At 51.5% G+C, this 27,594-nt stretch overlaps 2 protein-coding genes across 6 annotated transcripts in view; one reads left to right on the top strand and one right to left on the bottom strand.

Moving 5' to 3' along the window:
* STK24 (serine/threonine kinase 24) overlaps positions 1-20,123 on the top strand; it is a 106,024-nt gene extending 85,901 nt beyond the window's left edge. Inside the window, exons 4-11 of the mRNA XM_036831476.1 lie at positions 113-221; positions 527-684; positions 8,133-8,318; positions 10,260-10,405; positions 12,174-12,303; positions 13,274-13,342; positions 15,882-16,018; positions 19,080-20,123. Coding sequence (XP_036687371.1) covers positions 113-221; positions 527-684; positions 8,133-8,318; positions 10,260-10,405; positions 12,174-12,303; positions 13,274-13,342; positions 15,882-16,018; positions 19,080-19,116 — 972 coding nt within the window. The 3' untranslated portion in view covers positions 19,117-20,123. The remainder of the gene's footprint in view (positions 1-112; positions 222-526; positions 685-8,132; positions 8,319-10,259; positions 10,406-12,173; positions 12,304-13,273; positions 13,343-15,881; positions 16,019-19,079) is intronic.
* Positions 20,124-22,967: 2,844 nt separating this feature from the next.
* The window catches only part of FARP1 (FERM, ARH/RhoGEF and pleckstrin domain protein 1), a 293,802-nt gene continuing 289,175 nt past the window's right edge, over positions 22,968-27,594 (bottom strand). For 4 of the 5 annotated variants that reach the window (XM_036831743.1, XM_036831746.1, XM_036831745.1 and 1 more), the window contains 3 exons: positions 26,615-26,722; positions 26,102-26,253; positions 24,375-24,591 (listed from right to left, as the gene is read on the bottom strand). In XM_036831743.1, coding sequence (XP_036687638.1) covers positions 24,510-24,591; positions 26,102-26,253; positions 26,615-26,722 — 342 coding nt within the window. In that variant the 3' untranslated portion in view covers positions 24,375-24,509. Of the gene's footprint in view, positions 24,592-26,101; positions 26,254-26,614; positions 26,723-27,594 lie in introns of all 5 variants that reach the window. The other variant, XM_036831748.1, reaches the window with a different exon arrangement.

The raw sequence follows: 27,594 nt of genomic DNA, 5'->3' as shown, positions 1-27,594 counted from the left end.
GAGTGAAGAAGATTTCAGGTTTGATTATTCTCGTCCATTTAACATTGTTCGATCATCTCACACTTTTTCATCTAATCATTTAAGTAACTTCAATCATTTTTTTTCTTGTTAGTTAGAACCTGGCCCTTTAGATGAAACCCAGATTGCTACTATATTAAGAGAAATACTGAAAGGACTTGATTATTTGCATTCGGAGAAGAAAATTCATAGAGATATTAAAGGTGAGAAAACATCTTGTTTATATTCCTTTGAAACACCCAAGGCGAGGAAGGAGTGTTAGTTGTAGACTTTTAACTGTGCTTCCCTTCTCAAGGGAAGTTGTCCTGTGGGTATACGGAGAGTGCCTGCGACATGCCTGGGTAGGTGGGGCGGGCCATGGGGGGGTCTCAGCGGAAGCACAGCCCTGCTCCCTGTTCTTGTCGAGCGCCTGATGGTGCTGGGGCACGCGTGTGCCTGTTGCCAAATGGTAGCGGGCGGAACTCTCCAGCAGATGACGGCAGGAGACGTCTTTGGTTCTCTTTTACAGCTGCCAACGTCCTGCTCTCTGAACACGGAGAGGTGAAGCTGGCGGATTTTGGAGTGGCGGGCCAGCTGACAGACACCCAGATAAAGAGAAACACCTTCGTGGGCACCCCTTTCTGGATGGCGCCTGAAGTCATCAAGCAGTCGGCCTACGACTCAAAGGTGAGGGCGGCGCCTTGGCTGGCTGGTCAGAGGAGCCTGAGGAGTGGGGGAGGGCAGAGGGACTCGGGCAGAACTCTGAACACTGTTTAAGGGGCAAGGGCAGAAAGGGTCCCACGGGAGGAACGGAGAGTCCGCCGAACTGGAAGGCCCGCACCTGGGCAGAAGAGTGCTCTCCGGGCGGCCGCACAGCCTCCCGTCCTCGCGTTTAGATCCCCCCCCCCCCAGCTGGGATCGTTGTCCTCAGCGGCTCCTTACCAACTTGAGGCAAAATCGTGATTCCCTTTTCCAGCCTCTTTCACCTGTCATATGCTGCACTCTCCCAGCTTTTCCTGTCTTCTTTCTTCCCTGTTGCCCTTCAACTTTCTAAAACTGTTTAATAGAGACTCAAAAAGCCCAGGACCCCCGCCTCCTAGACCTCATTTCACTCTCACATCCCACACCAACTCCGTCTCGGTCACCTGAATGCAGTGAGATCGCCACGTGGGCCACAGAGAATAGGCTTCTCTAAACCGGTATTTCTAGGCAAACAAATATTTAACTCAGATACCCTGACATGCCAAACACCATTTCTTCTCTTTAAGTGGAATCTTCTCAATACCTGGCAGATCCCCACCTTGTGAAGCATAGCACACGGAGCGTAGGGTAGCTTTTCCTGGGGACCCAAGCTCGGCGTGGGGAGCTGTTGCGTTGGTGCTGAAGTTGCCGGGGTGCGTGTCCATTGCGGCAGAGGCGGACCTGGCCCTCTCACTGTCGAGTTGTAATGGTGGCCGTGACTCCCCTAGGCGTCCTCGTGGCCTTGGTAGCCAATGGCCAATAAGTGACGATTCGGTTTTCAACCCTCAAGATAGCAGAGCTGTCTAGTTTCTGGTGTGTCTGCCTTGCCCCTGGGATGGGTTTACCTCCATAGCTACTTCTGATCTCAGCAGCAGCTTTTGCTGTTGTCCCTTTTCCTGGGGTCGTATCGTTTTAAGACTCAACAGGAACTTACGTGTGCAGTTCATTCTCTTTATTTTAAGCTGAGGCCCATTTATCAAAGTTCTCGGGTCTAGATTTTGGCAAGGCTGGGGCTAGAATCCAAGTGTCTTAACTCATCTGATTACACCCCACTGATTCTTCTCTTCTTTCCCTTTCTGGTCAGTTAGCTGGTCGACCATGGCCCCTGTGACTCAGGATTCAGATCTTACCTTTTCAGTGTCACTCATCACTGCTCACCTCACACTTCTTCAAGGATGGTCCGGGCTGCCTGAGACCTTCCTTCCCCGCCTTTCTTCCTGGGCAGGGCTTCTCTGGGTGTTTGCCGAAGGCGGCCTCTGCACTGTACAGATCCCATGGCATCGTGAAGCTTTGTCACCTTTTTCCTGGAGCTGTCGAGATCAAAATGCTCTTGTGTGATCAGTAGATGCTGCGGTGTTTTTTTTTAGACAGATTAAAAGACAACTGTCGCAAACTTACAGGGAATGCACGCTTGGCTGGGGAGCTTAAGAAAGCATGTCACATTTCTTGCAAACCCTTACCTACCTTATTACCTTTTACTCTGGCTTATGGCAAAAGCCAGTTCTTTCGTTTGCTTGGATCAGACCCATCAGCTCTTAGCTGGAACTCATAGTGAAGATGTTTGTGAAATTCTCTTCCCAGGTTTGTTGACACAGGAGGTGTGGGAAGTGCAGATAAGGTTCAGGGCCCGAGTCCTGAGGTTTGTCAGGAAAGGCTGTCAGAGGCCGGGGCCTGAGGGTGGGGGGATGTGCCTCTGGGCTGGCAGCTCTTGTCTGGAGCAGTTTCCAGTGACTGCCCCTGTCTGAGGCTCGTGTGGCATGGCGGTTACGCTCTTTGAGGGGCACCTCTGCTCTCCTGATACACACACTCGGCTTCTTTCCAGTGCCCCCTTCTGTCCTGGCATGTATGTCTAGCCAGTTTCCCCACTAGTCTCTTCATAACAGGTCAAGAGCTGACAGCCCCGGGGTCCCTGGGGAAGCAGGGTGCTCGCGGCAGTTTCACGTCGGGGCACACGTGCTGATTCTCAAAGGCAGGTGGGGTTGGGGTGAGGATGGACCGTACCTGCCTCACCAGCATCCTCATGTCCCTGAGCTGAAGGGGGTGTTGGCCTTAAGTCTTGTGTGTACGTCTAGAGCCCTGCTTGGCACAGTCACCTCTGGAACCAGTACATTTGGCCCCTTGTCATTTGCCTGGGCTGATGATGCCACCTCAGCTCTTGGTCTGAGCACAGCATGTCTAAGTCGTGTTGGCCCGTGTGCCTTAAGAGGCATATTATTTTTAAGGTGACTTGGGATGGCTTAGTGTAAGGAGTCCCCAGACTGTGGAGATGGGGCCACAGGGGAGAGCTCTGCTCTGCCCCCGGGAAGCCTGTGGGGGGTCATCGATGGAGCCGGGGTCTTTGGCGAAGAACCTCCATCTTTTTCCCCTTCCTTTGTAAGGATATTAGGCTGGTGTGTTAGTGGATGGATTGGAGACTTGGGTGAGGACCTTGTCCCCTTCTCTGTACTCATCCCTTCTGTCTTTGCCGTAGCTGAGCCCAGCGCTGTGCTGAAGATTTACGTCTTCAGTGAGTGAGCGCGGCACCGCATGTCGGGCGCTCTGACAGTGAACGGGGTGCAGGGGTGCTGAGAGGAGGTCGGAGTGATCTGGGGAGGGCTTCACAGACGCAGGCCTTTCAGCCCTTCCGAGACGAGGGAAGGACGTTCAGACCAAGCCCGCTGGGGGAGAGGAGAGCCGTTTGCGCTGGAATTGTAGGTTGAGGAGAAGAACGTGGTAGACTTCCTGTTAACTAAACGACTCCCGTAGAGGCTGAGGGGCCGGTGTCAGTATTCTCCTGTAAATGACTTTCCTTTTTTTTGGTCTCAAAAGCAGCACATAGTCTTTTTTTTTTTTTTTTGAAATTCACGTTCTTTTATTTATTTATTTATGGCTGTGTTGGGTCTTCGTTTCTGTGCGAGGGCTTTCTCTAGTTGCGGCAAGTGGGGGCCACTCTTCATCGCGGTGCGCGGGCCTCTCACCATCGCGGCCTCTCTTGTTGCGGAGCACAGGCTCCAGACGCGCAGGCTCAGTAATTGTGGCTCACGGGCCCAGTTGCTCCGTGGCATGTGGGATCTTCCCAGACCAGGGCTCGAACCCGTGTCCCCTGCATTGGCAGGCAGATTCTCAACCACTGCGCCACCAGGGAAGCCCAGCACATAGTCTTTAATCTGGGAAAGTACCGGAAAAAATGAGATGAAAAGAAAAGCATCTGTAGGCCTAGTACCCAAGCACAAGCTAAGTTATTTTGGTGTCCAGTCACGGCTGAAATAACTGTTTGCAGTCTAACCATGGTGAAAGATGGAAACAGTGATGTGTTGATGGAAAAAAAAAAAAAGATGAGTGGAAACACAGTGGGATTGGCCGTCAGTTGGCATCAGAGAGGCTAGCCTGTCCACTGGCACGTGACTGGCCCTCCTTTGCCGATGCCAGCCCATGGGACTCCCCTGGTCCGTCTTCAGGACCAGGAATTACCCACCTCCTGGCTAGTGCGCCCTGGAGGTGGGGGAAGGATGTGAGTGGGAAAAGCATCCAGCTTGGGGACTCACGACAGGTTTTATCCTAGCATGAAGTGATGGTTGGGCCGTGTATTGCTATGGAGTTGCTCATCAACAGTTTTATACCTCTAGATGCCACTTACTAATGTGTTCCTAAATATTGCATCTAATTAAGCAAATAGTTTCTAGTAAATCCATGACCTATGTTTTTGACTAGTTATAACTGTTACTTGGGGTTCTCCATGGTTTTTTCCCTCTTCCTCTTGTGGTTCTTTTCTTTTTTTTTGTTTTGGCCGCACTGCGCAGCATGCAGGATCTTAGTTCCCCGACCAGGGATTGAACCCATGCTCCCTGCAGTGGAAGCGCAGATTCTTAACCACTGGACCGCCAGGGAAGTCCCCCTCGTGTGGTTCTTTATACAATATTCGGTATACATAAATTTTTTATGCCACTTAAATTGTATTTTGTCTGCAGAGATGTATGTAGCCAGCTTACTTTTACTTAACTTGGTATTACTGCAAGGATTTGGAGAGTTGTTGTATACTGGTAGCACCCCACTCGCATCCCCTCAACGCCTGTTGCTCATCAGTAGCAGATAATTCTGTGTTGTCACTTTTAGGGGAATTCTATCCAGAACTAACCACATACGGAGAAAAAAAATCTGTTCACAAAGAAATATCTGCAGTTCAAAGCACCTGCCTTTATAACTTTGGACTTAGGCTCATTATTGAAAATCACTGTTTGTTTTCTCTTAATAGCTAAATTTCCTATCTTTCCCACATGGTGGTAAAACAGTTCCCTGCCTACACCAATTTTAATTGCTTTGGGAAATGACTGCCCTTCCCCACGTAACTTTTATTTTAAAATCCAGACACATGTTCTAAATCTGATGCCATATTTCGTAGATACAGTGATAGAGAATCATAAGTACAATTGAGTTTGTCTATCAACATCGTTGTTGAGTACTTGACACTTCAGTAAGTTAATGTGCCATAGCAACGTAATCATTCTTCTAAGGTTTAGCATAAGTAATGCCGCTATTGAGTATTTTGGGCAGCCTTTACCATTTTCTAAATATAACATTTATTTAGGGTAGATTCCTAGAAGTGGAATTAATTGGTTTTAACAAGGGTGGATGTTTTTATGGTTTTTGCTACGTAATGCCGAATCGCTTGCCATTTATTCAAGTGCCAGTCAAGGTTTCCAGATTCGGCAGCGGGATGTTAGACGTCTGCAGAGGGAGTCTGCGGGCAGGAAGACCTCTCGGGAGCCCCCCACAGAAGTCCCAGGGACAGAGGACGACAGCTCTGCACTAAGCCAGGGGTCAGGAAGGGGACCCAGGGCACCGAGAGGTCAAGAGCGGCGCACCTGGCACGTGGTTGATTTAGGAGGATCCAAAGAGAAGTTCAAGGGGCGGGCCGGGCCGGGCTGAGGCTCGGGCTCCTCCTGGCCTGGCTGCCTGGGGGAGTGACACACGTTTTGTCTTGATGTGGCTCTACTGGTGACCCTCCCAGGGGAAGAAGGTGAGAGCAGTGCCTGTGCCTCTTCTCTGAAGACCTTGGAGGCGTGTTATGGGCGGGGCTGGGGAGGCTGTTACATCAGTCGACTTCAGGTGGTCTGTAGTGTCAGATAGGAAGCAGGTGCAGGTCCTTGAATTCTTGCTGCCTGTCAGTTGTCCGGCCCGGAGCCTGATAGCAGGCCCTCGGGTCTCTGAAGGAAATGAGCACGGGCTCATTTCCCGTGCCAGGCTGCTAGCAGACACCATCATCGGCTGGGCTTTCCAGAAACAGAGCGTGTTTAAGTGATGACGGGATGCTGGGGGGTCTGGAGGTGCATCCATCAGGGATCATCTCTGTCTGCATGGCCATAAGCCAGATGGTTGTCGAGTGGCAGGCTTTGCACACGGTAGCAGTTGAATGAAATCCAAGAGAGGCAGGCAGCTGTGGAGTTGCACAGACTTGAGAAAGGAACTGCTACCGTACAGGAGTCGCGTACTCGCCATTTTTGCCTCTGTTCTTGCAACTCGCCCTTTCTCCTTGTACCTGTGCCCTTTCTCCTGTCCTCCTGCGGCCGCCACGGTTACAGATGCTCACCGCACCCACCTTCCTCCTCCTGGGGGTCGGACCCTGGAACACATCACACTTCTGCTGATTTTTAAAGTAGTACACATGTAAAATAAAGCAGAGGAAAGGAAGGTAGGAACATTACTCCCGATACTGGATCTTCCAGATTCTTCCCTTTAGTACAAATTGAGTGCAAAGAGTTTACAACAAGGCTTGCTGTCTGTTATTCCCACCTTCACGGGAACAGAAGGAAGTAGGAGGTGTGGTGGGCGTCGTCCCACCCACCGCTGCCCAGGGGAGATTGTTGCTAGGACTTCTCGTACGTCCTAGGATTGTGGGAACGTGGCAGGTGAGTCCTCTCTGGGTTGTTAGAGGTTGGGAACGTCTGGGTCCTGTGGTGACCTGCTCAGTGTTCCAGCCTGTCCGTTTCCCTGCCGTGGAGTGGGCGTGAGGGATGTGTTAGGTTCTGACGTAATTGCCTGGAATTAGGATGGGTCTGTGGTGCTGTGACGGGAGCAGGGAGGTCGTGTAGGCCGAGTGCAGGAGGCTGTGCCCCTCGCCCCGTTCTTTGCCTGCCTGTGGGGTTCCCGCTTCATTTTCAGCTTCTGTCTTCTTTGCTGTGGCTTGGTTTCGGCTTGTGAGAAAGCCTGCCAACCAGAGCGCTTCTCATTCCCAGCACATGGTCAGGGAACCCATTCATCTCTGCACTGAGCAGGTGTGACCACAGCCTGGGCCGGGCAGGAAGGGTTGGGCAGCTGGACAGCGGCTGCCCCGCTCGGCGCCTGATTCTTGCCGACAGTGAACATGACCACGGCTCTAGATGTAGCTGACCTGTCACTCAGCCGGAAGTGAGGAACTGGAAGAACGCATGCATGGCAGCAGGAAGGACCCAGAGGAATCTAGGATTTGGGGCCTCTTTCTCCCTTAGGTCAGTGGCACTGGGGAGACTGTGGGTGGACGGTTCTAGATTAGAAGAGCCTTAGCTAACCGAACGGTCAGAGCAACATACGGGCCTTGCTTGGATCCTGATTCAGATAGACAAACCATGAGAAGACTTGTTTTGAACAGTTGAAAAAATTTAATTAGTACATGATATTGGGTAATTATTGTTAATTTTAGGTGTTGCTAAAAGCCCTTATGTTGGCAAACTGAAATACTCGGGGGAAAAATGTCATGACACCTGTGATTTACTTTAAGCTATAATGGCGATAAAACATAGCCTGTGTGGTGGATTGTTGACTATTAAACCCTGTGACGGGCATGTGGGGATGCCTCAGGTTGATATTCTCTACTTCTGTGGATGTGTGGGCATCTTCTCTAAGTCCTGGGTGCCACGTGAAGCGTCTTGCACAACCACCCTAGTGTTCGTCCCCGTTTACAGAGGAGGGAGCTGGGCTCCGCAGGTTAGGTGTTCGGTCTCGGGTCGCAGGACCGGCTGGAGAGCTGGCGCTGAACCGCGTCCGAGGCCAGGCTGCCGGCTCTCGCCGCAGGGCTGTGCTGGCTCCTGCGCGTCGCTGGACGGGGTTGTTCGCAAACACGCTTTGGTCCCCGGACACGCCCTCCCCGCTCACCCCGGGTTCCCCGTCCCCTTGACTCAGGGACTTAAATGAACGTGGAATGCCTCCCACCTCCAGCAGCAAAGGGAAGAGGAGAAATCGTCAAGAGCCGTCTTCCATGTCGAGGCAGAAGACGTTTTGTGTGTTAACTTTTCTCCTGTGTGTTGCCTATTTTGAAGTTATACCCAAGGCTTATCTTTTCTTATTTTGAGTCAAGAATGAGTATCTTTTTCAAAACCTTAGGCGCACGTTGAGATTTTTTTCCTAAGAAGTACGTCTCTTTGAATGCTTTGCTGTTGCAGGCGGACGTCTGGTCCCTGGGCATAACGGCGATCGAGCTTGCCAAAGGGGAGCCGCCGCACTCCGAGCTGCACCCCATGAAGGTTTTGTTCCTCATTCCAAAGAACAACCCCCCGACGCTGGAAGGAAACTACAGCAAACCCCTCAAGGAGTTTGTGGAGGCCTGTTTGAACAAGGAGCCGAGCTTTGTGAGTATTTTGAGATCAGAATGGGCGTCTCCTCCTCTGGGGCCTGATGGGTCCGGATACATCTTACTGGCATTTCTTTAATCACTATTATCAGCTGTCTTCATGATTTCATTTATTTTTCTTTTTCTAAATGGGTATGATTAATTTCTTCGAATTGCAAATTTGTTTTTTATTGTTATTTTATCTTTTAAGGATGAAAAATCTACTTATTCTCTTTCAGATTTTCTAGTATCTCATACCTCATTTAGCTTGAAGACTGTTCTCCTTAATATTATAAGTGGAATCATACATTTTTAATACTTATAGTGGGAGGGTCAGGCTATTTAGCCGTTTTAGTAACCGCAAAGTCTGGCCTGAAAAACAGTGGCTAAATAGGTATTTAAAGTAAATGTTTTCAGTTTCTTCTGGGCATGTGTCAGGAAGGAAGAGAGGACCGAGATAGAAATGTACCCCCACCTTGCTTTCCCCTCTTCCCTCTTACTGTCTTTGCTGTTGAGTTGACTCTGGGAGAGCCACGTGGCAGTGATGACAGCATGGCTTGAGCCTAGTTTTCTCTCTGAATTAGGACGTTTTTTTGAAAGTTGTCTGCGTATTCTGGGGTTGCGTGGAACACCACACGTCCTTGTTTTGTTTCTGAGTTTTCCAGCAGGGTTTGCCGCAGGTCAGGCTGAAACTTCTGAACCAACCCCCCTCCCCCTTCTTACGAACCCTTATCTAAAAATATGTGGTTAGTTTTACGAGAGCACCGTGGTTTTCTGATATGATACCGGTTTTGGTAATGGAATTCAATGAGGAATGCAACGTTTTCTAAGAACTTCTAGGGGATGCAGAGTACACCACTCCCTGGGTGCCGGGCGGGCCGCTGTTCTTCGTGTCTGTGGGGCTCGGAACGTTGTTATCAGGAGTTTGTTCTGAGCCCCAAGAAGGCACACCCACGTGCCTGCACATCTTCCCATTACACACGTGTTTGTGGTGTCGGCTTGCTGGCCCAATGCACACGTCACCACCCCGACCTCCAGCCCAGATGCACGGAGGAGAGGATGAGATGCTTGGAAGAGACACTCACGTGGACAGGGACTGAGAAATGCCTGAAGTGAGCCAGGTTTTCACAGGCTTGAGTTTGAGAAGCATGCCTGGCTCTTGTTTAGGAAGCTTTAGTAATTCGGAGCAAGTGGGGACACGGTCTGACTCGCGTGATTTGTGTGCTCCTGCTGTCTGCTCCTATTTGGGCTGCACGATTTTCTTGGGAAGCGTACTCCCTATAGTTGGGTTTGCCGCTCTCAAGGGCAAAGCGAGAGGCCGAGTTCACTGGCCATGCTGAGCCCAGAGCCTGGATGAAGTCCTCACCCCGATCACAAGGAAAAAGGCAGACCTGGGAAACCAGCATTTCTGAATTGGGAAGGCTGATGACTAAGAGGACGTGGGTACCCTTTCAGCGTCCAAGGAACGGGTATCTCCTGGCTTTCTTCCAGTTGGATTTAAGTGAACATTTATCTTATTGTTTTGGGGGGTGGAGCCAAGCAGTAAGATGGAAAGTTAACAAGGTGATACAGAACGTGTTTTCTCTCCTGCCAGCATTAGCAATGATGATTGAATGATTATCTATGAAATTCTCTGCAACACTTTCTTTGTAAATGCATTTTTCTGGGGAGAGGGTTCCTGCTTTCATCGGATGGTTACCTCCAGAATGTTAAGGGGCCCGTTAGATACTAGATACCTTGTCCACACTGTGAACGGGATCCCACCCACAGGAGCCAAATGACATTCTTTGACTCAGTCTTAAAGGAAAAAACTTTGAAGTAGGACTCTGTCTTTGTGTATTAGCTTGGTTGCTGGACGTTTTGAGGCAGAAGTCTGTCCTTTGGGGTAGAGTCAAGCAGAATGTAGAGAACTTGACCTCATGCTTTCTCTCTTTGGTTTGTTGGGTGGTTTGTCTTCCAGAGACCCACCGCTAAGGAGCTACTGAAGCACAAGTTCATAATCCGCAATGCAAAGAAAACATCCTACTTGACGGAGCTCATCGACAGGTACAAGAGGTGGAAGGCCGAACAGAGCCACGAAGACTCCAGCTCCGAAGACTCGGACACGTAAGTCCACTCGGCCTGAGTCCACACCGGGGGGGCATGTCCCCAGTCTCAGGCCGTGTCTGAGCCCCATGCCGTACTTGACGTTCATGGGCCTGTTCATTCTCATCTCTTGGTTGGGGTGGGTTTTGGGTTTCTTTTTTCTTTTCTTTTTTTTTTAAAAAAAAATCCAGGCTGATGGTGCTTCTTGTGTTAGTATGGGACTATATTTGGGAGTCTTTGAGTCTCTTTTCGTTGCCAGTGGAGTTTCTCTGAGTAAAATCTGTGACAGAGCTGTGCGTAAAGAACTGGACCTGGTTTCTTCTTCCTTCATTATACCTCCTGCTTTTAAAATGCTACTGATCAGGTGAAATGGCTTTAAACATATTTCTAGAAAGATATAAATGAGGGTATTAGTGATTCTGTGTTGTGTTCTGGTATATGCCTGGCGTTGTAAAAGCTCTGTGCCAGGAAGTTACTATAAACTGGTGTCACGTTAAGCATCTAGGAAATCCATCAGCTAAAGAGATGAATTAGGTCTGGGAGCCATTTGGGTACGTAGAGGTGGGGAGAGTTGGACCGACTGCTCTGGCGTGAAGGAGGAGGGAAGCCGTGAGGGGAGGGTCAGGAATGGAGGTGTTGCAGGTCGGCTCCTTGCCTGTGCCCCTTCACACCTTGGCCAGAAGTTCAGGCTGACCCACGGCCCAGGTCCACGTGCCAGGCCAGTGGGATGAGACCCAGAATATTTTTCAAGGTTCCCACGTGATTCCATTGCAGAGTCAGGGGTGAGAACCACAGACTAGGGCGTCGCTGAGGTCTTGACGTTGAACCATGAGGGTGGTGGGCATGGGGATGAAGAGACGGGCGGGGAGAGTCCAGACGTTTACCGTGGGTCTGGGTACCGCAGGTGGGGACGGTCCGGCTTCAGCAGTGTCGCGGGTCCACTGAGAAGACAGCAGTGGAGAAGAGGCTGGTCTGGGGAGGCCAGGGCACAGGAAGCTGGGTTTGATGCGGAACACGTTCAGACGTCCAGGAGGATGTGTCCAGTTTAGAGCAGCATTGAGATTTGGTGCTGAGGCAGGATATCCAGGCAGACAATATGGGTTTAGAGCCACCACTCCGTGAACGATCACTGGAGCCCTGAGAACATACCTGCGGAGAAGGGCCAGAGGCCGAGGACCAAATGCTGGGAGACACCAGCGTGAAGGAAGAACCTGCGGACAAGCTGGGTCGCAGGAGATCTGGGCGCGGTGTGGCCCCAGGAGCCCAGGGCCTCTGGAGGAGGGTGGTCAGTGGGGGCATTTGCTGCTGAGCCTGCAGGCAGGATGATGAGGACGGAACAGTGGGTCCTTGTCCAGAGGCGGGCAGGGGACAGGGGGCCTTGGCCATAGCAGTTGCAGGGACGGGGTAGATTTTGGAGTGAGTGGGAGGTAAGAGACGGAGGTGGGAGTGTAGGTGACGCCTGCAAGCCCTGGGGCTGAGGGCGGGGAGCGGCGCTGAGCTAGCAGAAGGACTGCACGCTCAGGTGTGGTGGGACGGAGCCGGTGGAGATGGTTCTCCAGGAGAAGAGACGCAGGAGAGACGGTGTGGGTGCGGCAGCTCTACGGGAACCGCGTGCCGACGGGGTCTCTCTTTGTGAGGTTGGAGGCGGGCTTGGCTTCTGCAGCCCAGGAGGGCCTGGAGGGGAGTGGACAGGACCGGAGGCAGGCATGGAGCATGGGGGGGTCTCCCCATGCAGCCTCCCCGCGGAGCTGGCACTCACTCACGGGGTCACCTGCATTTCTGTGTTAAGGGAAACGGACACAGATGGCCAAGCATCCGGAGGCAGCGACTCAGGGGACTGGATCTTCACGATCCGGGAGAAAGATCCAAAGAGTCTTGAGAATGGAGCTCTTCAGCCGTCGGATTTAGAAAGAAATAAGGTACGTTTGCTCGTGCAGAGTGACTAACACTTGGCATCAGTCAGCAGCATTTTTGAGTCACTTTTGTGTGAAGCGTGCTCTTTTCGTGGTCTTTGTGGCCCCTCAGCGCAGCCTGTCGTGGAATTTTGCTGTCAGGGTATTGACAGATCAGGAGACGATGTTCTGTCCGACTCCCCAGCGAGGCCGGCCCGCGAGTCTGGACTCTGGTCCGCTCTGCGGTGCTGATTGCTGCTCTCTGTAGCCCTGCCGCCAGATCAGCATTTCCTGACACTTCCACATAGCGGGGGAGTGGGGAGGTGGGTTTAGTGTTTGAAACGACTTTCCAGCTCTCTTGATGAGACTAGGCCTGTGTCGCGTATTGGCGTTACTCATCAAGGTACCGTAATTTTGGGATTGAGTTTTGTTTAAGGAATCTTAAAAATAAATATATTGCTTTTGGTACCTATGTACTTAATTTTGATGAATTGGTTTTGTGCCCGTTTAAGTTAATGAAAAGCTGTAGATTTAGGATCGTTTTGAAGCACAGTGGTGTAGTTTCTCTTCAGCAAGTGCAGACCAGTGGCTGTCGCCTGGTGACCCTACAAATCCTGCTTTGAGAAGCAGATAGGGGTCATTATGTGTTCAGATAGAGGCTGCAGGAGAAACAAAAGGCAGCACTGTCATAGGACAGTCACTTCCAACAGCCAGCTCTGATGTGCATGCCATTTCCAGGCCTTCGTCAGTCAGGTCCTCTCCATATGTGGCTCAGCGGTGCAATTCAGCATCGCCTGTGTCCACGCAGGGTGCCGCTTCCTGGCGCTCTGGTGCCTCTCCCCCGGGCGTGGTATCTGTAGTCCTCCGTAGTCCAGGGAAAACACAGTAGGACAGTCCTATGCAGATGCTACAGCAGACATGTATCTGAAGTTCACTGAATTATTGCAAATGTGAGTATTAAATATTTCTTATTACTCTTCCCCCCCCTCCCCCCAAGATGAAAGACATCCCAAAGAGGCCTTTCTCTCAGTGTTTATCTACAATTATTTCTCCGCTGTTTGCAGAGGTAAGATGCCCAGTTGACTTTTGGGGAGGTGCGAGGGGAAGAAGGGGGAGCAGTTGCCCCATCTGTGGCAGGGTTGCCTGTGGAATTCGGGGGGTTAGACTGGCTGGCTCTGGGAGGCCAGCTGGGATGGATGGGCCCCAGCCTTCCAGGAACGCCTCCTGCTTTCCCGGGGGCCGTCTTCCGTCCAGCCCCTCCTGGGAACTGTCGCTGTGTCGCTGCCGGGAGTGTACACGTGGGATGGCAGCAACCCAGCCCCAGTCTGTACGTTACTGGGGCAATTTTTAACTTCAGTTGTGCTGCTTTCTACAAAATCTAGTTGGGTGCAGCCTAACATCTTTGCCTCGACAGACTTATGTATGGCAATGTGAAAAGCAGATTTTTACTTTAAGGAGACATCAGATTCCCTGGGGTCCTCGTGTTTCCTGTGGAGCCCCCAGAGTAGTGGCCTCACCCAGCAGGGCCCCTGATTGCTGGTGAGCGGCCACTGCAAACAAGTGCCCCTCCCTGTGCCCTTTCAGGGGACCCTGCCCCCTGTAGGTATGTGTATACGTACAACATTTGGAGGTGTTTCAATAGTGGGTTTTATGAGGGTGAACATTGCTCATCTGGTTAGTAGCTGATTGGAGGATAAGTTGGAAATAACCCCTTCCTGTCACTTTCTTGTGCCCCTTCCTGGCTCAGGCTGGCTGCCTTTAAGGTAATTCAGAGTGAGTCACCTAGTACCTTCTGTTTGGGTGGTGATCCAGAGCTCTCCAGGGAGGCTGTAGCAGGGGATCCTTGGACTTGAGGTGGGTGGCCCAGGGTGGGAAGGAAGTGCCACCCATGGGCGCATGCCTGGCCTCCGCTTGGCCTGAGCCCCAGTCACACGGTGCCTCCCCCTTGGCGGTGCTCCTGGCTGGCCTCAGTCCTCCCAGGTCTTCCCCGACCCAGACCTGTCTCACGAGTGTGCCCAAGGGACAGGTTGAAACCACTGAGCGCTCTGGGTTCAGGGGGAAAAGTGAACAGCAACAGGGCAGGCGGAGGCCCCTCTGTGTCGCTTTCTGCCTGCGGCCTTCGCCTGGGATGCCTGTTGGACCCTGTTTGCTCTTTGTTAGGTTCTTTGGGCAATTGGCCCGTCAGGTTTTCCAGATACTCTCCTGCTTTCCCGCGACCCTCACTGCATTTTACTAGGATAGTTGGGCAACTGGGGAAAAGGGCATAGATTTTCTTTCTCATTTGTCTGAAGCTGTCTGTTTCTTATTGGGCACATGAAAAAAAACTATTCGGAAGGCATTATCCAGAATTAATGAACTAATCCTAAATGTACTAATGTTTTGATTTTGTTCAGCTGCCCTAAAGGTGACCTCACAGGCATCTTTTCCTGTATGTTTTTGTTATTAATGTTTGGTAACCTCACGTTCAGAGTGTCCGATGTGCATTATTTGCATAATACTCCGCAAACTCGCTACTTACGGAGCGTCTCCCCACGTTACGAATGAGGACGTTCCCGGGGGGCCCTCAGTATGGGCCAGGGGCTCCCTCAAGTGGTGGTGACGGGGCGCGTCCGGCAGCCGCGGGCAGCAGCGGCGGGGGGCAGTGGAGGGAGGTCGTGGGGCAGTGGAGGGAGGTCGGGGGGCAGTGGAGGGAGGTCGGGGGGCAGTGGAGGGAGGCCGGGGGGCAGGCTGCAGGCTGCCCACTCGGGGCTTGTAAGTCCGGTTGTGTTTAGTCATTAAGGGGCCAGGGGTCCCAGCTGGACAGAAGCGCCGCCTCCAGGCTGACTGTTGCAGTCGCTGACCCCGTGGAACAGGCACAGACACTCCAGCCTCAGCGCCAGGCCCGTCCTGTCCCTCTGTCTGTCCCTGTAGCTGGGAGGGGAGAAGCCACGGGCGGAGAGTGAGCCTGACGCTGGGGTGGCGGCGTGTGGTCCCAGCAGCCTGAGAAGCTGCTGGAGGCTCTGGGTCGCGCGCCGAGCGGCTCCCCCTCCTCCTGGCGCGTCCCGAAAGACAGGAGTTGACTTTAAACTGTGGGAGGTGCCTGCAGACACCGGCGTGGTTTCCCGTGGGCGCAGAGGTGCCGAGAGGACACCAGCCTCCCAGGATTTAGGGCTGTTGCCTGTTTACATGACATGGAGTGTTTCGGCAGCACCCTGCCCACAAAGGCAGTCTGTCCGGAGGCCTCAGCGCCAGCCCGGTAACCGCGGGAGCTCTGCGTGCATGGCCCGCGCCGCAGCTTCGGGGCGCACACCAGAGCCAAGTGGGCGTGGCATGGCTTTGCTGGTGGAAGATGAGGGTTGAAATGGAAAAAGAAAGCAGAGGGAGCAGATGCCACGATCACATTCTGGAAAGGCGCCTAGAAGCCGGTGTGTTTCCTTCCCGGGGAAGGGTAGAGACTGCGGTGGGGCTCAGGCCCGGCCTGTGCCCGGTGCTCTTAGCCTCCAGAAGGGGAGGGATCCGAGCTGACCCTGGGGCCGGGGCAGTCGGGTCGTGTCTCTCCTTAAACAGACGCCCGTGGCTTCCCGTGCTCGGGTGAGTCACGCCGTCCCTCGCTTTGGTGATTTCAGTTGAAGGAGAAGAGCCAGGCGTGTGGAGGCAACCTGGGGTCCATCGAGGAGCTGCGCGGGGCCATCTACCTGGCGGAGGAGGCCTGCCCCGGCATCTCGGACACCATGGTGGCCCAGCTCGTGCAGCGGCTGCAGAGGTGAGTGCCGCCCGTGCCTGGTGCCTTCCAGGCCAGGGGCTTGAAGCAGAATCGAGGGAGAGAAGGCTGTTCTCCTGAATTAGAGAAATCGGTGTGAATGAACCAGGTGAACCTGGACACTACTGGGAGGGACCACAGAACTTTGTGGTGGTGGCTCTTGCTGCATAAGCACGGGATGACTTCAGGGTGCCGGTCTGCTCCCCCGGTGCTGCCTCGTGACCAGCCAGAGGAGTGCAGTCCCGAGCCCGGACTCTCCGTTTGGGTTTTTTTTTTTTTTCTTTAATAAATTGATTTATTTTATTTATTTATTTTTGGCTGCGTTGGGTCTTCGTTGCTGCGTGGGCTTTCTCTAGTTGCGGCGAGCGGGGGCTACTCTTCATTGTGGTGCGCGGGCTTCTCATTGCAATGGCTTCTCTTGTCGCGGAGCACCGGCTCTAGGAACGTGGGCTTCAGTAGTTGTGGCACGTGGGCTCAGTAGTTGTGGCACACGGGCTTGGTAGTTGTGGCGCACGGGCTTAGTTGCTCTGTGGCATGTGGGATCTTCCCAGACCAGGGATCGAACCCGTATCCCCTGCATTGGCAGGCGGATTCTCAACCACTGCACCACCAGGGAAGCCCTCCGTTTGGTTTTATGCTTTAAAGCCAGGTGTCCAGAAACACCAGAGATGGGGGCTCGGTGAGTTCCGTGACAGCGGACACAGATGCGGTCCTTGTGAGGGCTGTGCTGGTTCTCGGCTCCGCCTCAGCCCCGGAAGCCTTGTCGTGGTGGCAGGGAGCTCTGTCCGCGGCAGCCTGCGGGGGGCGCCCTGTCCCCGCCAGCGGCCCTGGTGGCACGGGCTCCAGGGTGAAGAGGAAGCGGGGCTGCCAATCTGTCCCCCTGCCCGGTCCCTCAAGCTTGTTTGGGGAGCTTCCCTGTAGAAGAGGTCACAGACGTGCAGTCACTGGGGGTGTCGGAGAGGGCGGAGGTGAACCGTCCAGCAGCTCTGTGACCCGATCTCTCCTGCACACCCCAAACCTTTATCTCTCCCCGAAACGCCAGGCAGATCAGTGCTTTGAAATTCACCTTCCAGGTGTGTTGTCCAGGAAGCGAGCTTTTTCTAAAGGACGGCTGGTCCTTGATGGGAATTAGGAGCGTCTCAGATCTTTTCTGAGATGTCGGCTGGACGGTGCATGGAGAAGTTTGGGGCGTGTAGGGTCACTTTTGCCCCTTACAAGTGGTGATGAAGGGGCTCCCCGCTGTCCTGTGAAGTGTCCCTCTCAAGTGGGACATCAGAGAAACCCTCAGGTTTGTTCTGCAGAACACAGGCTCCCTCATGAAAACATCCCAACTTTCTAACCTCTCATGTTTAGGCTGGAGAATAGACTGTTGACTTGGCTGCCTTCAATTTTGAGGCAGTTGAAGGACTCCAGTATGCTTTTTGGGTGAAGTTGGTTTTAATAGCGTTATTTCTTAACCCACTGCATCCAAAATCTTATTTCGATGTAAAGGTCTTTCACCTTCGTTGTAGGGCTGAGTCTTTGCAGTCAGCATGTGTTTCACACTTAAACGGCACATCTCACTGTGAAGTCGGTGCTGGGAGCCACTGTGGCGAGTGTGACCGTACGTAACACAGATGTAAAACTGCCTGCCGTCTGCATTACGGTTAACATTTTACTTCCCATTCTCCCTAGTTCTCTCTTGTCCTTCTGTCCTTCATGACGTGGGACTCTCTCTCCTCAGCAGCCATCAGGTGACCCTGCTCCAGGAGCTCCCTGCCTGGTCCTTTCTGGGCTGTCCGAGCTCTTCTCGTGTGTCCCCTATCCAGAGGCCACCAAAGTACAGTGGCCATTGCTGACACCTCGGACCCGTTTTGCTCCTGAATGCATCACTCCAGTGGGTCGCCTCAGAAACGACAAGGACCAGCTTTTGTCCAAAGCATTTTCAAAGGCTTTTGTTTATCTTAGTTTGAGTTAATGTGTGGATTCTTTTGTGTGGCATCAACTCCTCCCATGACTTGGGCATTTACATCTCTCGAAAAGTGAGTCTCAGTATCCGTGGCTAAAGCGTGCTTTCCTAATCATTCGTTCCCTGGGCAAGTGCCATGTGTTTTAAATGCCTTAAAAGAGGAGCTCTAATTTGGAATGTTGGCTACGAGTCCCATTAAACTCGTCCTCAGCCGTCTCCTGTGGCTGGGTGACCACCCCGGTTTTGAGGCTGCTGAGGGAATCTTGGCCGTGAAGGGCACCCGTCGCCCTTTTTGGTGTTCCAAAGTGAGACAGTGCTGCAGAATTACTGGAAACGGGAGAAAGTGCCCATCCCACCATCATCGTTTTGAGTGCGTTGCCTTCCATTGTTGTATACGAGTCATGAACTTACCCAAGTTTTTAGATATTCTTGGGTGTTCATGTAGAATAAATTGTGTAAAACTAGACATGTATAATTCTGTGTAGACTTCTTAACTTCTTAACCTGTGTGGAATTTTTCATATTGCTTCAATATTATTATGATTTTTAATCTCTTTTAGTTCATTCAGCTTGCTTAATTTACTTAACCATTTCTCTACTGTTGGACATCAGAATTGTTTCCTAATTATTGTAATCACAAAAAATTTAACAGACAATTCTAGGAAGTGGATTACTTGAACAAGCACCAGTATTTGTGTGGCCAAAAAGGGTTTCTTGCACTGATACTCAAATTGGCATGCATATGCATCCTTGGGATCTCACTGTGTCATTGGGTATTATCGATTTTTCAATTTTTAAAAAATGATTATAAGTGAAGGTGTATCATTTACTGCTCTATTCGTGTCTTTTTTTTCTCTCCTGGAAGGCTGAACACATTCTCACTTTTCGTTTATCTGTGAAAAGTTTTTAGTGTTGGAATCATGATTTTCTTAATTTTTATGAATTCTTTATGGAATAATTAGCCCATTGATACTTGCGCCACTTAATTTGTTATAACTTGGGATTGTCTATAAAAACTAGGATTTTGATTATTGCTTGAAGTTTTGCAAATTAATTTGTTTTTAATTTAGAGAAATGACATTGATTTACTTCTATTTCTCTTTTTGTTTTTCCCTAGATACTCTCTAAGTGGTGGAGGAACTTCATCCCACTGAAATTCCTTTGGCATTTGGGTTTTGTTTTTTTCCTTTTTTTCTTCTTCATCCTCCTCCTTTTTAAAAGTCAACGAGAGCCTTTGCTGACTTCGCTGAAGAGGTGCACCATCGCGGGGGGCCATCCCCACCCCCCACAGCGAGGTCGCCTGTCCAGGGCCCGATGAAGTCTCCAGACGGGGTGGGGAGGGTCAGCTCCTGCGAGCGAGTATTTTATTTTATTTTATTATTCTTGTTTTTAATTCTAACCGTAGTGCACATATCAAGGAAAGTGTCTTTAGAAACAAAAATAAACCCTGAAATGTATATTTGGGATTATGATAAGGTGACTGAAGAAATGAAACCTCAGGTATCCTGCTTTACGTTGATAACTCCCCCTCCCTGGGAGACGGAGAATCGCTCTGGTGGATCAGTGTACAGATTTGTATATAGTGTCATTTTTAAGGAAACCCTTTTGGCGTGCATAGCGATCACTGTGTACACACTGGCCAAGTGCTTCTGTAGATACTGTCAGTGGGGTAAATATTTGACAGGCCGTAACTTGAGTCTATTGCCTTGCCTTTATTACATGTAAATTTTGAATTATGTGACCAGTGATTTGGGTTTTACTTTGTATTTGCAGGGTTTGCCATTAATAATAATTAACGCCCCTCTTATGGAACACTCCTATATTTGTACCTCAACAAATGCAAATTTTCCTCTTGTTTGCCCTACAACCCTTTTGGTACACTTAGAAGTTGATTTCCTTTTTCATCGATGGTACTATTTCTTAGTGTTTTAAATTGGAACATACCTTGCCTCATGAAGCTTTAAATTATTATTTTAAATTTCTCCCCGATGAAGTGTTCTCGTCTCACTGTCATTCGTGCCCTGCCAGTCCTGCGCCAGCTGTACCGTCCTTCCAGTAGGGTTTTCTGTTGCACCTTGTAGTGAAATCTGCGTATCATCTTTCCCACCTAAACATGTCTGAATGCTTACACAAATAAATTTTATAACACAGATTTTGCATACTCTCCTTGGAACGTGACTCTTGAGAGGGCAGTGCACCTGCCATGTGTGTGTGTGTGTGTGTGTGTGTATGTATGTGTGTATGTATGAGGCTCCAGGAAGAAGTGCCCACATTCAAGCTGTGGAATGTCCAGGTCAGCTCCCTATGCAACTTTAAAAAATGGTCCTGAGAAGATATGGGTGAATATTGCTGATCTGTAAAACTGCTGTCTTCCCAGGGACCTGGAGGGAAGGTTGTTGGTTTTCTTAAAGGAGCTGGTGTCCGGCAGTTTGTCAGCCAGGTGTCTGTATTTTTCTTGGCTTGTGGCAGCGTCTTGCTTGCCAAGGGGGTTAATAACCTCTGGGTCTCTGGGGTGGGAAATAGTTCTTGCAGCCATTCTTGACTGATTTGAGTACGTGTGACATTTTTATTTGTTGATACGAATCGTCGTCATCTCTTGTTGGAGTAGCAGTTCTTGAGGTGGAATACAAAGGCTTTTGGAAGCAGGGAAGTTACTGGGTAAACTTGAGGACGGAAGGTCAGTTATCTGCTGGCCCGGTGGCCTGGATGTTACAGGGAGAGGACAGAGGCCTGAGCTAGAGACGTCTGAGGGGTGGTTATTGTTTTGGTTTGTTAATGGAATGGAGCTAGTTTTTAAACTCTTAAAATTGTCGTGATTTTTTAATTAAAGGTAGATTTGGATTAATTTCTATAAGGGATATATTTTGGTTAGGGGAGACAGAACCAAATTGCTATTGTGCAAGTTTGTTAACTTGAACAACAAAAATTGAGAATATTTCATTTTGTGTTTCGGAGAGTATTCTGTATGACGGAGCTGTTTGTTTCCCTGTGTGAGGCATGAACCAAAGATCAGTGTTGTCCACTGCTGGAGAAAGAATCGAAGAAATGGAGCAGTGTTCCCCGAGGCGTGCTGCTTGTCTGATCTTGAAAGCGCCAGAGTAGACAGCAGCTTTCTGATGTAGAGTTCTTCAGGTTTGCAAATGGACAGTGGTTTCAAGACTTGACGCTGACTGACCGCCATGTCAAATGTGAGTGATGGTTACACTGATTGGCAGACGGGATCCCAGCTGAGTGAGGTGCTGTGAACGGTTAGTAGCTGCCCTGCAGTCACTGGACGGTAACAGCACAGCGCCGTCTCCCAGGCAAAGCGGCAAATTACTCTATTGAGTTTATTGGAAACGTCTTCTGTTGATGAAGCTTCTCGGGGAAGATGTGCTTTGACAGGCTTTTGAAAGTGGGTCACCTCCCCCTACAATCTCTCCTGGTTTGTTACTTTGTGTAGACAAAGAAAAATCAGCTGATACATTTTTAAGGGCATCTGCTTGAGGCTAGCGTTTGTCCACTTCAAGTCCTTTATTAAAAGACAGACCAGGTAGGTACCAGAGCTACAACAGGACCTGCCTCGGGCCTATAAACCGCTGGTGGTGTTTAGCCAGACCCATGAGCTCAGCACTCAAGGTAGATTGACTGCCCCTCGGAAGCCCCTGGACGCTGAACCCCAGCAGTTAGCGGCTTCTCTGCCCACACTGCTGATGGCTGGGTGGCTTCACCCAGAAGCACAGACGGCCTCTTGGAGGCTGGGGGCTGTCTGGCTGGTTGTCGACACCTCTTTGACGTGGTCTTTTCTGCACTGGCTGCACCCATGTGGTCTGGGGGGCCTCGGCACTGTCTCAGTCGTGTGGTTGTCTCGCTGTAACCAAGGGCCACACACCTTCCCGATCTGATGGTTTTGTTCTCCAAGTGGTCTTTTGAAGCGTTTAGTTTGAATGCAGCATTTTGTACCTTTCTTTTGGCAAAACATAGGTCTGTTTATGAGCATTTTTATATTTTCTTCCTTAGACGTGGCTTGTGTATTTCTGCTATAAAATATGGCAATAACTGAGGAGCGCTGCAAGGTGTGTTCTTAAGCGCAGGGTCTGTATCATGCAAGGGTCAATAAAGTTCACAGAAATAATTCTTTTTGTAATTGCGTCCTGTGTGTAGAGGGGGAGTAGACAATGTTTGTGTCCCCCGCACCTCTGAATTTATATGTTGAGATCCTGAGCCCCAGTGTGATGGCATTAGGAGGTGGGAGCCTTTGGGGATGATGAGGTCATGAGGGTGGAGCCCTCAGGACTGGGATTAGTGCCCTGACTCCACAGCAATCCCCCTCACCCCTTCCACCACGTGAGGACACAGAAGATGGCCATCTGTGAGCCAGGAAGTGGGCTCTCACCAGATACTGAATCTGCCGGGACCTTGATCTTGGACTTCCAGCCTCCAAACTGTAAGAAAGATATTTGTTTATAAGCCACCCAGTTGATGGTATGTTTGTTACAGCAGCCAGAAAGGACTGAGATAGCGGGTGTCTCTGAAACTCCATGTTTCCGGCAGCTTGGGAGTGGTCTGAATTGCCTACATGATTTGCACTTAGGTTTTCTTTGAAGTCACAGGGGGGCACAGGTGTGAGTCATAGCTGGGAGCAGAAGACTGACTTAGGAGACCACCTTGTCTCCAAGCCTTGTAGAGGTGAGTGACAGGTGTGACTTTTGGAGGGAGAAGCTCATGATTCCGCCATCTCAGCGGCCCAGGGAAATGGGGTCAAAGGCTTCCCAGTCCCCTCCATGCCCACCTTGCCCTCACCCCTTGTCTTCTAGAGCCTCTGACGGTCAGTCTCCTGGAAATGTTCTGCTTTCCCGGTCCCAGGTTGGAAGAAGCAGAGAAAAGTATCACATACGTATCAAAATACGTTGTTTGTCTTAAGAGAACAGACTCAACAGCTCATTCACCCCACCCCACAGTGACCAGCCGACTCCCCGACCCACCTGCCTGAGATTCAATTAAAGACAAGAGACAAGGTTGGTTGTTTTGCCTTAAAACTTCAGGATGCTGGATTGTGGCATGAGGTATTTTTATTCCCTTTTGTTAGTACTTAAAACCGTCTGTACAGACTGTAAGGCAAATGATTCACACACATCTCGAGCTACTCGTCGTCCATTTGTGTTTCCACGTACGCTGGTCACAGCCCCCCAGTCGGGGTGGTCCTGGGTGTCTTAGGTGAGGGCCCCCAGCTGTGGTGTGGGGCGCTGGAAGGGAACCGTGGTGGATGGGTCGCCCCCTCTGGGGGCGGCATCGGAAAAGGACTTAACAACACTGAGGGAATGGCAGCCACCCGAGCCCCATGGAGAACAGGCAAACGCATTTTGACTTGTGGGCCCCAGCAGTTACTGGAACCCTGTTCCCTGTGTTGTCCGACTATCAAGGATGTGCAGTGTCATATGTCCATACCCCAGGCTGGGGGTGGGGGGTTTGGCGGGGTGGGGGGGTGAGTATAAAAAGGAGAAAAGAATGGTTTGTGACGACAGGCACGATATATATACCACTATTGAGTGTGCAGTTCCAAACCACAGTTGCAGTAGGATACAGGTCTGATCACGGGAGCCAGGGGACGACACACTGTGACTCAAGAGCTCCTGCCTCCACGGGAAGCTCAGACACGCTCCACAACGTAACACAGCACAAATGGCCCTGGTCACTGACATACAGGTTCTCATGCTTGTGAAACATACAGCAAAACACCACAGCTTACTACCCTCCCATCGGATACGCCACTCAGTACACCGACAGTCCAGAGAGCGCACTGGATTTCCGCTTCTCTTAACAGAAAACAACCTGCTACACTTTGTAAATAGTCATCGCTTAAACAATTTGGTCAACTTGTGCCAAGAAATAGGTCTGGGAACCAGCGTTTCACTGGAGCCGGCAGCCCCCAGTGCAACACAGGATGCTGCAAACTGCTCGTTTATCAAAAAAGTAAATCCTACTAATTTTCTATCAATCATTATAAAAGTAGAAAGAGTGAGAAAAAAAAAATCTGAAAATGATCTCATTTGCTTAAGACTGCCAAGTGTATCGCAAACAAACAAACAATGGAAAATCCATTTTGTAAAATGCAGCAGCCTAGAAATCAAAATCATAAAAGTTTATCAATCATCATCTTTTTAAAAAAAGAGCCCTTGCCCTGTCTTTTGGTTGCATGGATGTGTTTGTTTGTACTGACTTTAAGGTGCAGTTGCGGAGGGAAAAAATGTCATTCGGCACTCTATCCGTGACAATGTTTTAATACTGGCACAAGCTGAAGACAGCCCACCGAGGGCATGACGGCCGAGACGCCACCCGCGTTGAAGGCAGGGGTGCGGTCCCGTTCCGATGAGAAATTAACAGCTGCAAAGACAAGGTTTAAAATGGTTCTGTGGAGACAGATGAGAGTCGCTGTGAAACCATGTATTTTGTTTTCCAGACAGACAGGTGTTAATTTTACTAGGCTTCATTAATACAGAAGAAAGAAAATGTCTTCCGGGAAAGTCGCCACTGCTGAAACAATCAACACATGTGTCCCGTCCTGCCATCAATACACGTGAGATTCTTTGTGACTCAGAACGTGGGCACGGGAGGCCGAGCTGGTGGCACTTCGGATCACCTCCATCCATCTAAGACAAGAAAGTGAAATAACCGTCAGGGGCTACTTTTTATCAGCCCGTGTCTCTGAAATCTGCTTTTCTTGGTTTGTTACAGCTTCATGACCCCTGGCGGTCGTTACTTACAAAGCCCCAGCGTGACCTAATAACTGCCTGGTGTATAATCTGCTTTTGTAGCAGAAGAGATCTCACGTGAGTGCCTAGCTTCCAGGTAAATGAAAGCAGGGTTAAAGCCTCCTCCAGGTACTCCTGAGGACCACTTTGAGAACCACTGAGCGGGGCACGCTCATTCTGCAGACGTGCCCGAGGCAGCGCACACTCCCAGCCTTTCTCAGGACAGTGGGGTGCAGCCCATCCAAGACGCGGCGGTGTTTGTGGTCTAGAACCAGTGGGCAGAGGGACCCGGGCTACTGCTGAGCGTCCCCCACCCGCAACAACAAAGCGTCATCTGGTCTACCACGTCAGTACTGCCAGGTGGAGGGGACCTGGGGCGGCCCAGCTTCCCGCCTTTGTAGAGCTTAGAGGGCTTTAGAAAGCCCTAATCTCAGGACCTTACACTGCAAGGCTACGTGCTCCCTGCCACAGCAGTGATGATGGCATCTCAGTTTTCCAGTCCAGGATCAAATCTGAGGAGCGCTACCCCCTGGGCTCCTTTTCAACCAGTGTAGCTTAGGGCCCCGCTGCTCTGGCGTGGGTGTCACGGCGGCTTCGACCCTGGTCTTAAACCACGGTGCTGTTTCCCGTGAACTAACTTTACGTGAGTTTGTGCACGGGGAACTGGCCCATTGATCAGAAACCCTTGTGGGTTCTTAGGAGAAAAGTTTCTCCCTCGGGGGGGTGGCGGCAGCAGCTGCCCTGTCTGGTCCGTTGCCCAAGGACCACCCCTGCCCCCCTCGCCCAGGTGGTGGTTCAGCAGTGACACTGCTTTCAGAGCCTGCCCCAGGATGCAAGGCCCAGGATTTGTACTTGAATGTGGCCACAGGGAGAGGCTGGCTCCTTCATTTCTCGGCTAGAGGACGACCACTGCCCTGGGTCTCTACACCACGGGGCCGGTCTCGCTGGTAAGGTAACGAACCCTAAGAGGCACTAGGACTTTTTTTCCCTTCCTTTCGTGGTGTTTTGACTTGAAGGTTACTTAGCCTGTTGGCGACGGGACGAAGCAACTACTGTACCCATCGACTGGAAAAACACAAGTTAGAGACGGAAAAGTGTACCCCGCGTGGTGTGAACTAGCGTACAGGTTATGGGCTGATGTGTCCCAGGGAAAGTCACGGTTCCACTTGCTCCTGTGAAAACAGACGTGTACTTGCATTGGGCAGACAGAGCCCAGATCGTATGAAGCGCTTTCATTTTAAGCAAGTAGCAGGGTGAGAACAAGAAGCCCATTCTGCAAGGGAGTCAATGCCCAGGCAGCAAGTAGCTGCTGCTAGGAGGCCTTATGCACTTGCTCACTTGGGAGAAAGCCTGCTGCGCAGAAGAAGTGTCCTTTCTCTGCGGGTGCCCTGTGTAGGGGGACTTTTACCTTTCAAACGTGTATTCACTTTCAGCCCTGAAGTAGTACACGTGGGACTTGAAATGCAGCTTGAACACGTAGTCCTTGTGGATGTCCTCGGACTCGGAGGGAATGGTGAGCGAGTACCCAAGCAGAGGCAGGCTGGCGAGGGGGTGACTGTCCTGGAAGGGGGCACAGAAGGTGGGAGCAGCCACAGGTGTGGCACCTGCCCGCAGCAGCTGGTCTGGGCTGAGGTCCGGGCCCGGGTGCGTCATGTCGGCCACCGGTGGCATCACCCGCGCCCCCCTCCCCGCATCCAACCAGCAGACGCGCAGCCCTTGGGCAAGTGGATAATGTCAGCCTTCGCTTGGAGCTGCGGGGTCTCTGATGGCCGTGGCCTTGCCCAGCCTGCTGTGGGCCCCCCCCTCCGACACCTGGGCGGCTTGGGGGTCAAGTTGTTCATCCTTCCAGAGGAAAGCTGCCTGCTCCCCGAGGAAGGAGGGTCCTTCAGGCTCTTCCCCAGCCGCCACCCTGGGCACATACCTGGTGCGACTTGTAGAAGAACAGGCAGAAGTTTGTGAAGACTACCCACAGCTTCTGCCATCCATTGCTGTTTTTGAATTTCCTCAGCAGGTTCCCAGACAGCTGATTCTGCAAGACAAGTCAGCCCGTAAGGGGCCCGGGTTGGGGCACCCCTGGTCCGGTGGAAAGGACAACTCAGTGTCACGTCCAGTGGGGCCCACCAGCAGGGCCGTGCTTCTGGGAGCAGGCTTCCTGGGGGTGGGGGGGGGCTTAAGAAAACGGCCTTTCGCTCTGGGAGGGGGACTGTGTGAGCCTGGTTTAATTTTCCTGTCACCTGGTATGGGCTGAATTCTGTCCCCCAAATGTATCCTGAAATCCTAACCCCCCCCCAAACCAGTACCTCAGAATGTGACCTTATCTGGAAATAGGGTCATCGGATGTAGAATTAAGGAGGAGATGGTCCTGGAGTATAGGCCCGTATCCACTACGGCTGACATCCTTCTAAAAAGGAGACAGACACAGGGCAGCGCCTGTGGCAACAGGCAGGCTCGAGCGATGCGTCTACGAGCCGAAGAACACCAAGGCTGGTCAGCAACCCACAGACGCCGGGAGCGGCAGGGCAGCCTCCTCCCACACAGGTTTAGAGGGAGCTGGGCCCTCTTGCCACCTTGATTGCTGGCCCTGTGACCTCCAGGATGGTGAGACAGATCCGCCCAGGGGGGGTGGTGCTCGTGCTGGCATCCCTGGGAAAGGATCCATCCCCCTCAACTCTAAGCCGTCAGGAGCCCGGGACCAGCCAGCAGCTCCTGACCGCCACCTGGTGGCCCTGGCTGCAACGCCGGATTTCAGCGCGGAGCCTCCAGGCCCCATCCTGCGCTGGTGGAACAGGCATTCCGGGCGTCCTGGTGTAGCTCCGGCGCCCCATGGTCTCCTGAGGCCCGCGGGAGCTGCCGGCACGGTGCATCACCCTGAGCTCGCAGGCAGCCGCGGGGGGACGCCAG

The sequence above is a fragment of the Balaenoptera musculus genome, chromosome 18 (genome assembly GCF_009873245.2).
Source record: "Balaenoptera musculus isolate JJ_BM4_2016_0621 chromosome 18, mBalMus1.pri.v3, whole genome shotgun sequence".
In the NCBI taxonomy this organism is placed as follows: domain Eukaryota; kingdom Metazoa; phylum Chordata; class Mammalia; order Artiodactyla; family Balaenopteridae; genus Balaenoptera; species Balaenoptera musculus.
This window is presented reverse-complemented; position numbering and strand designations above follow the sequence as displayed.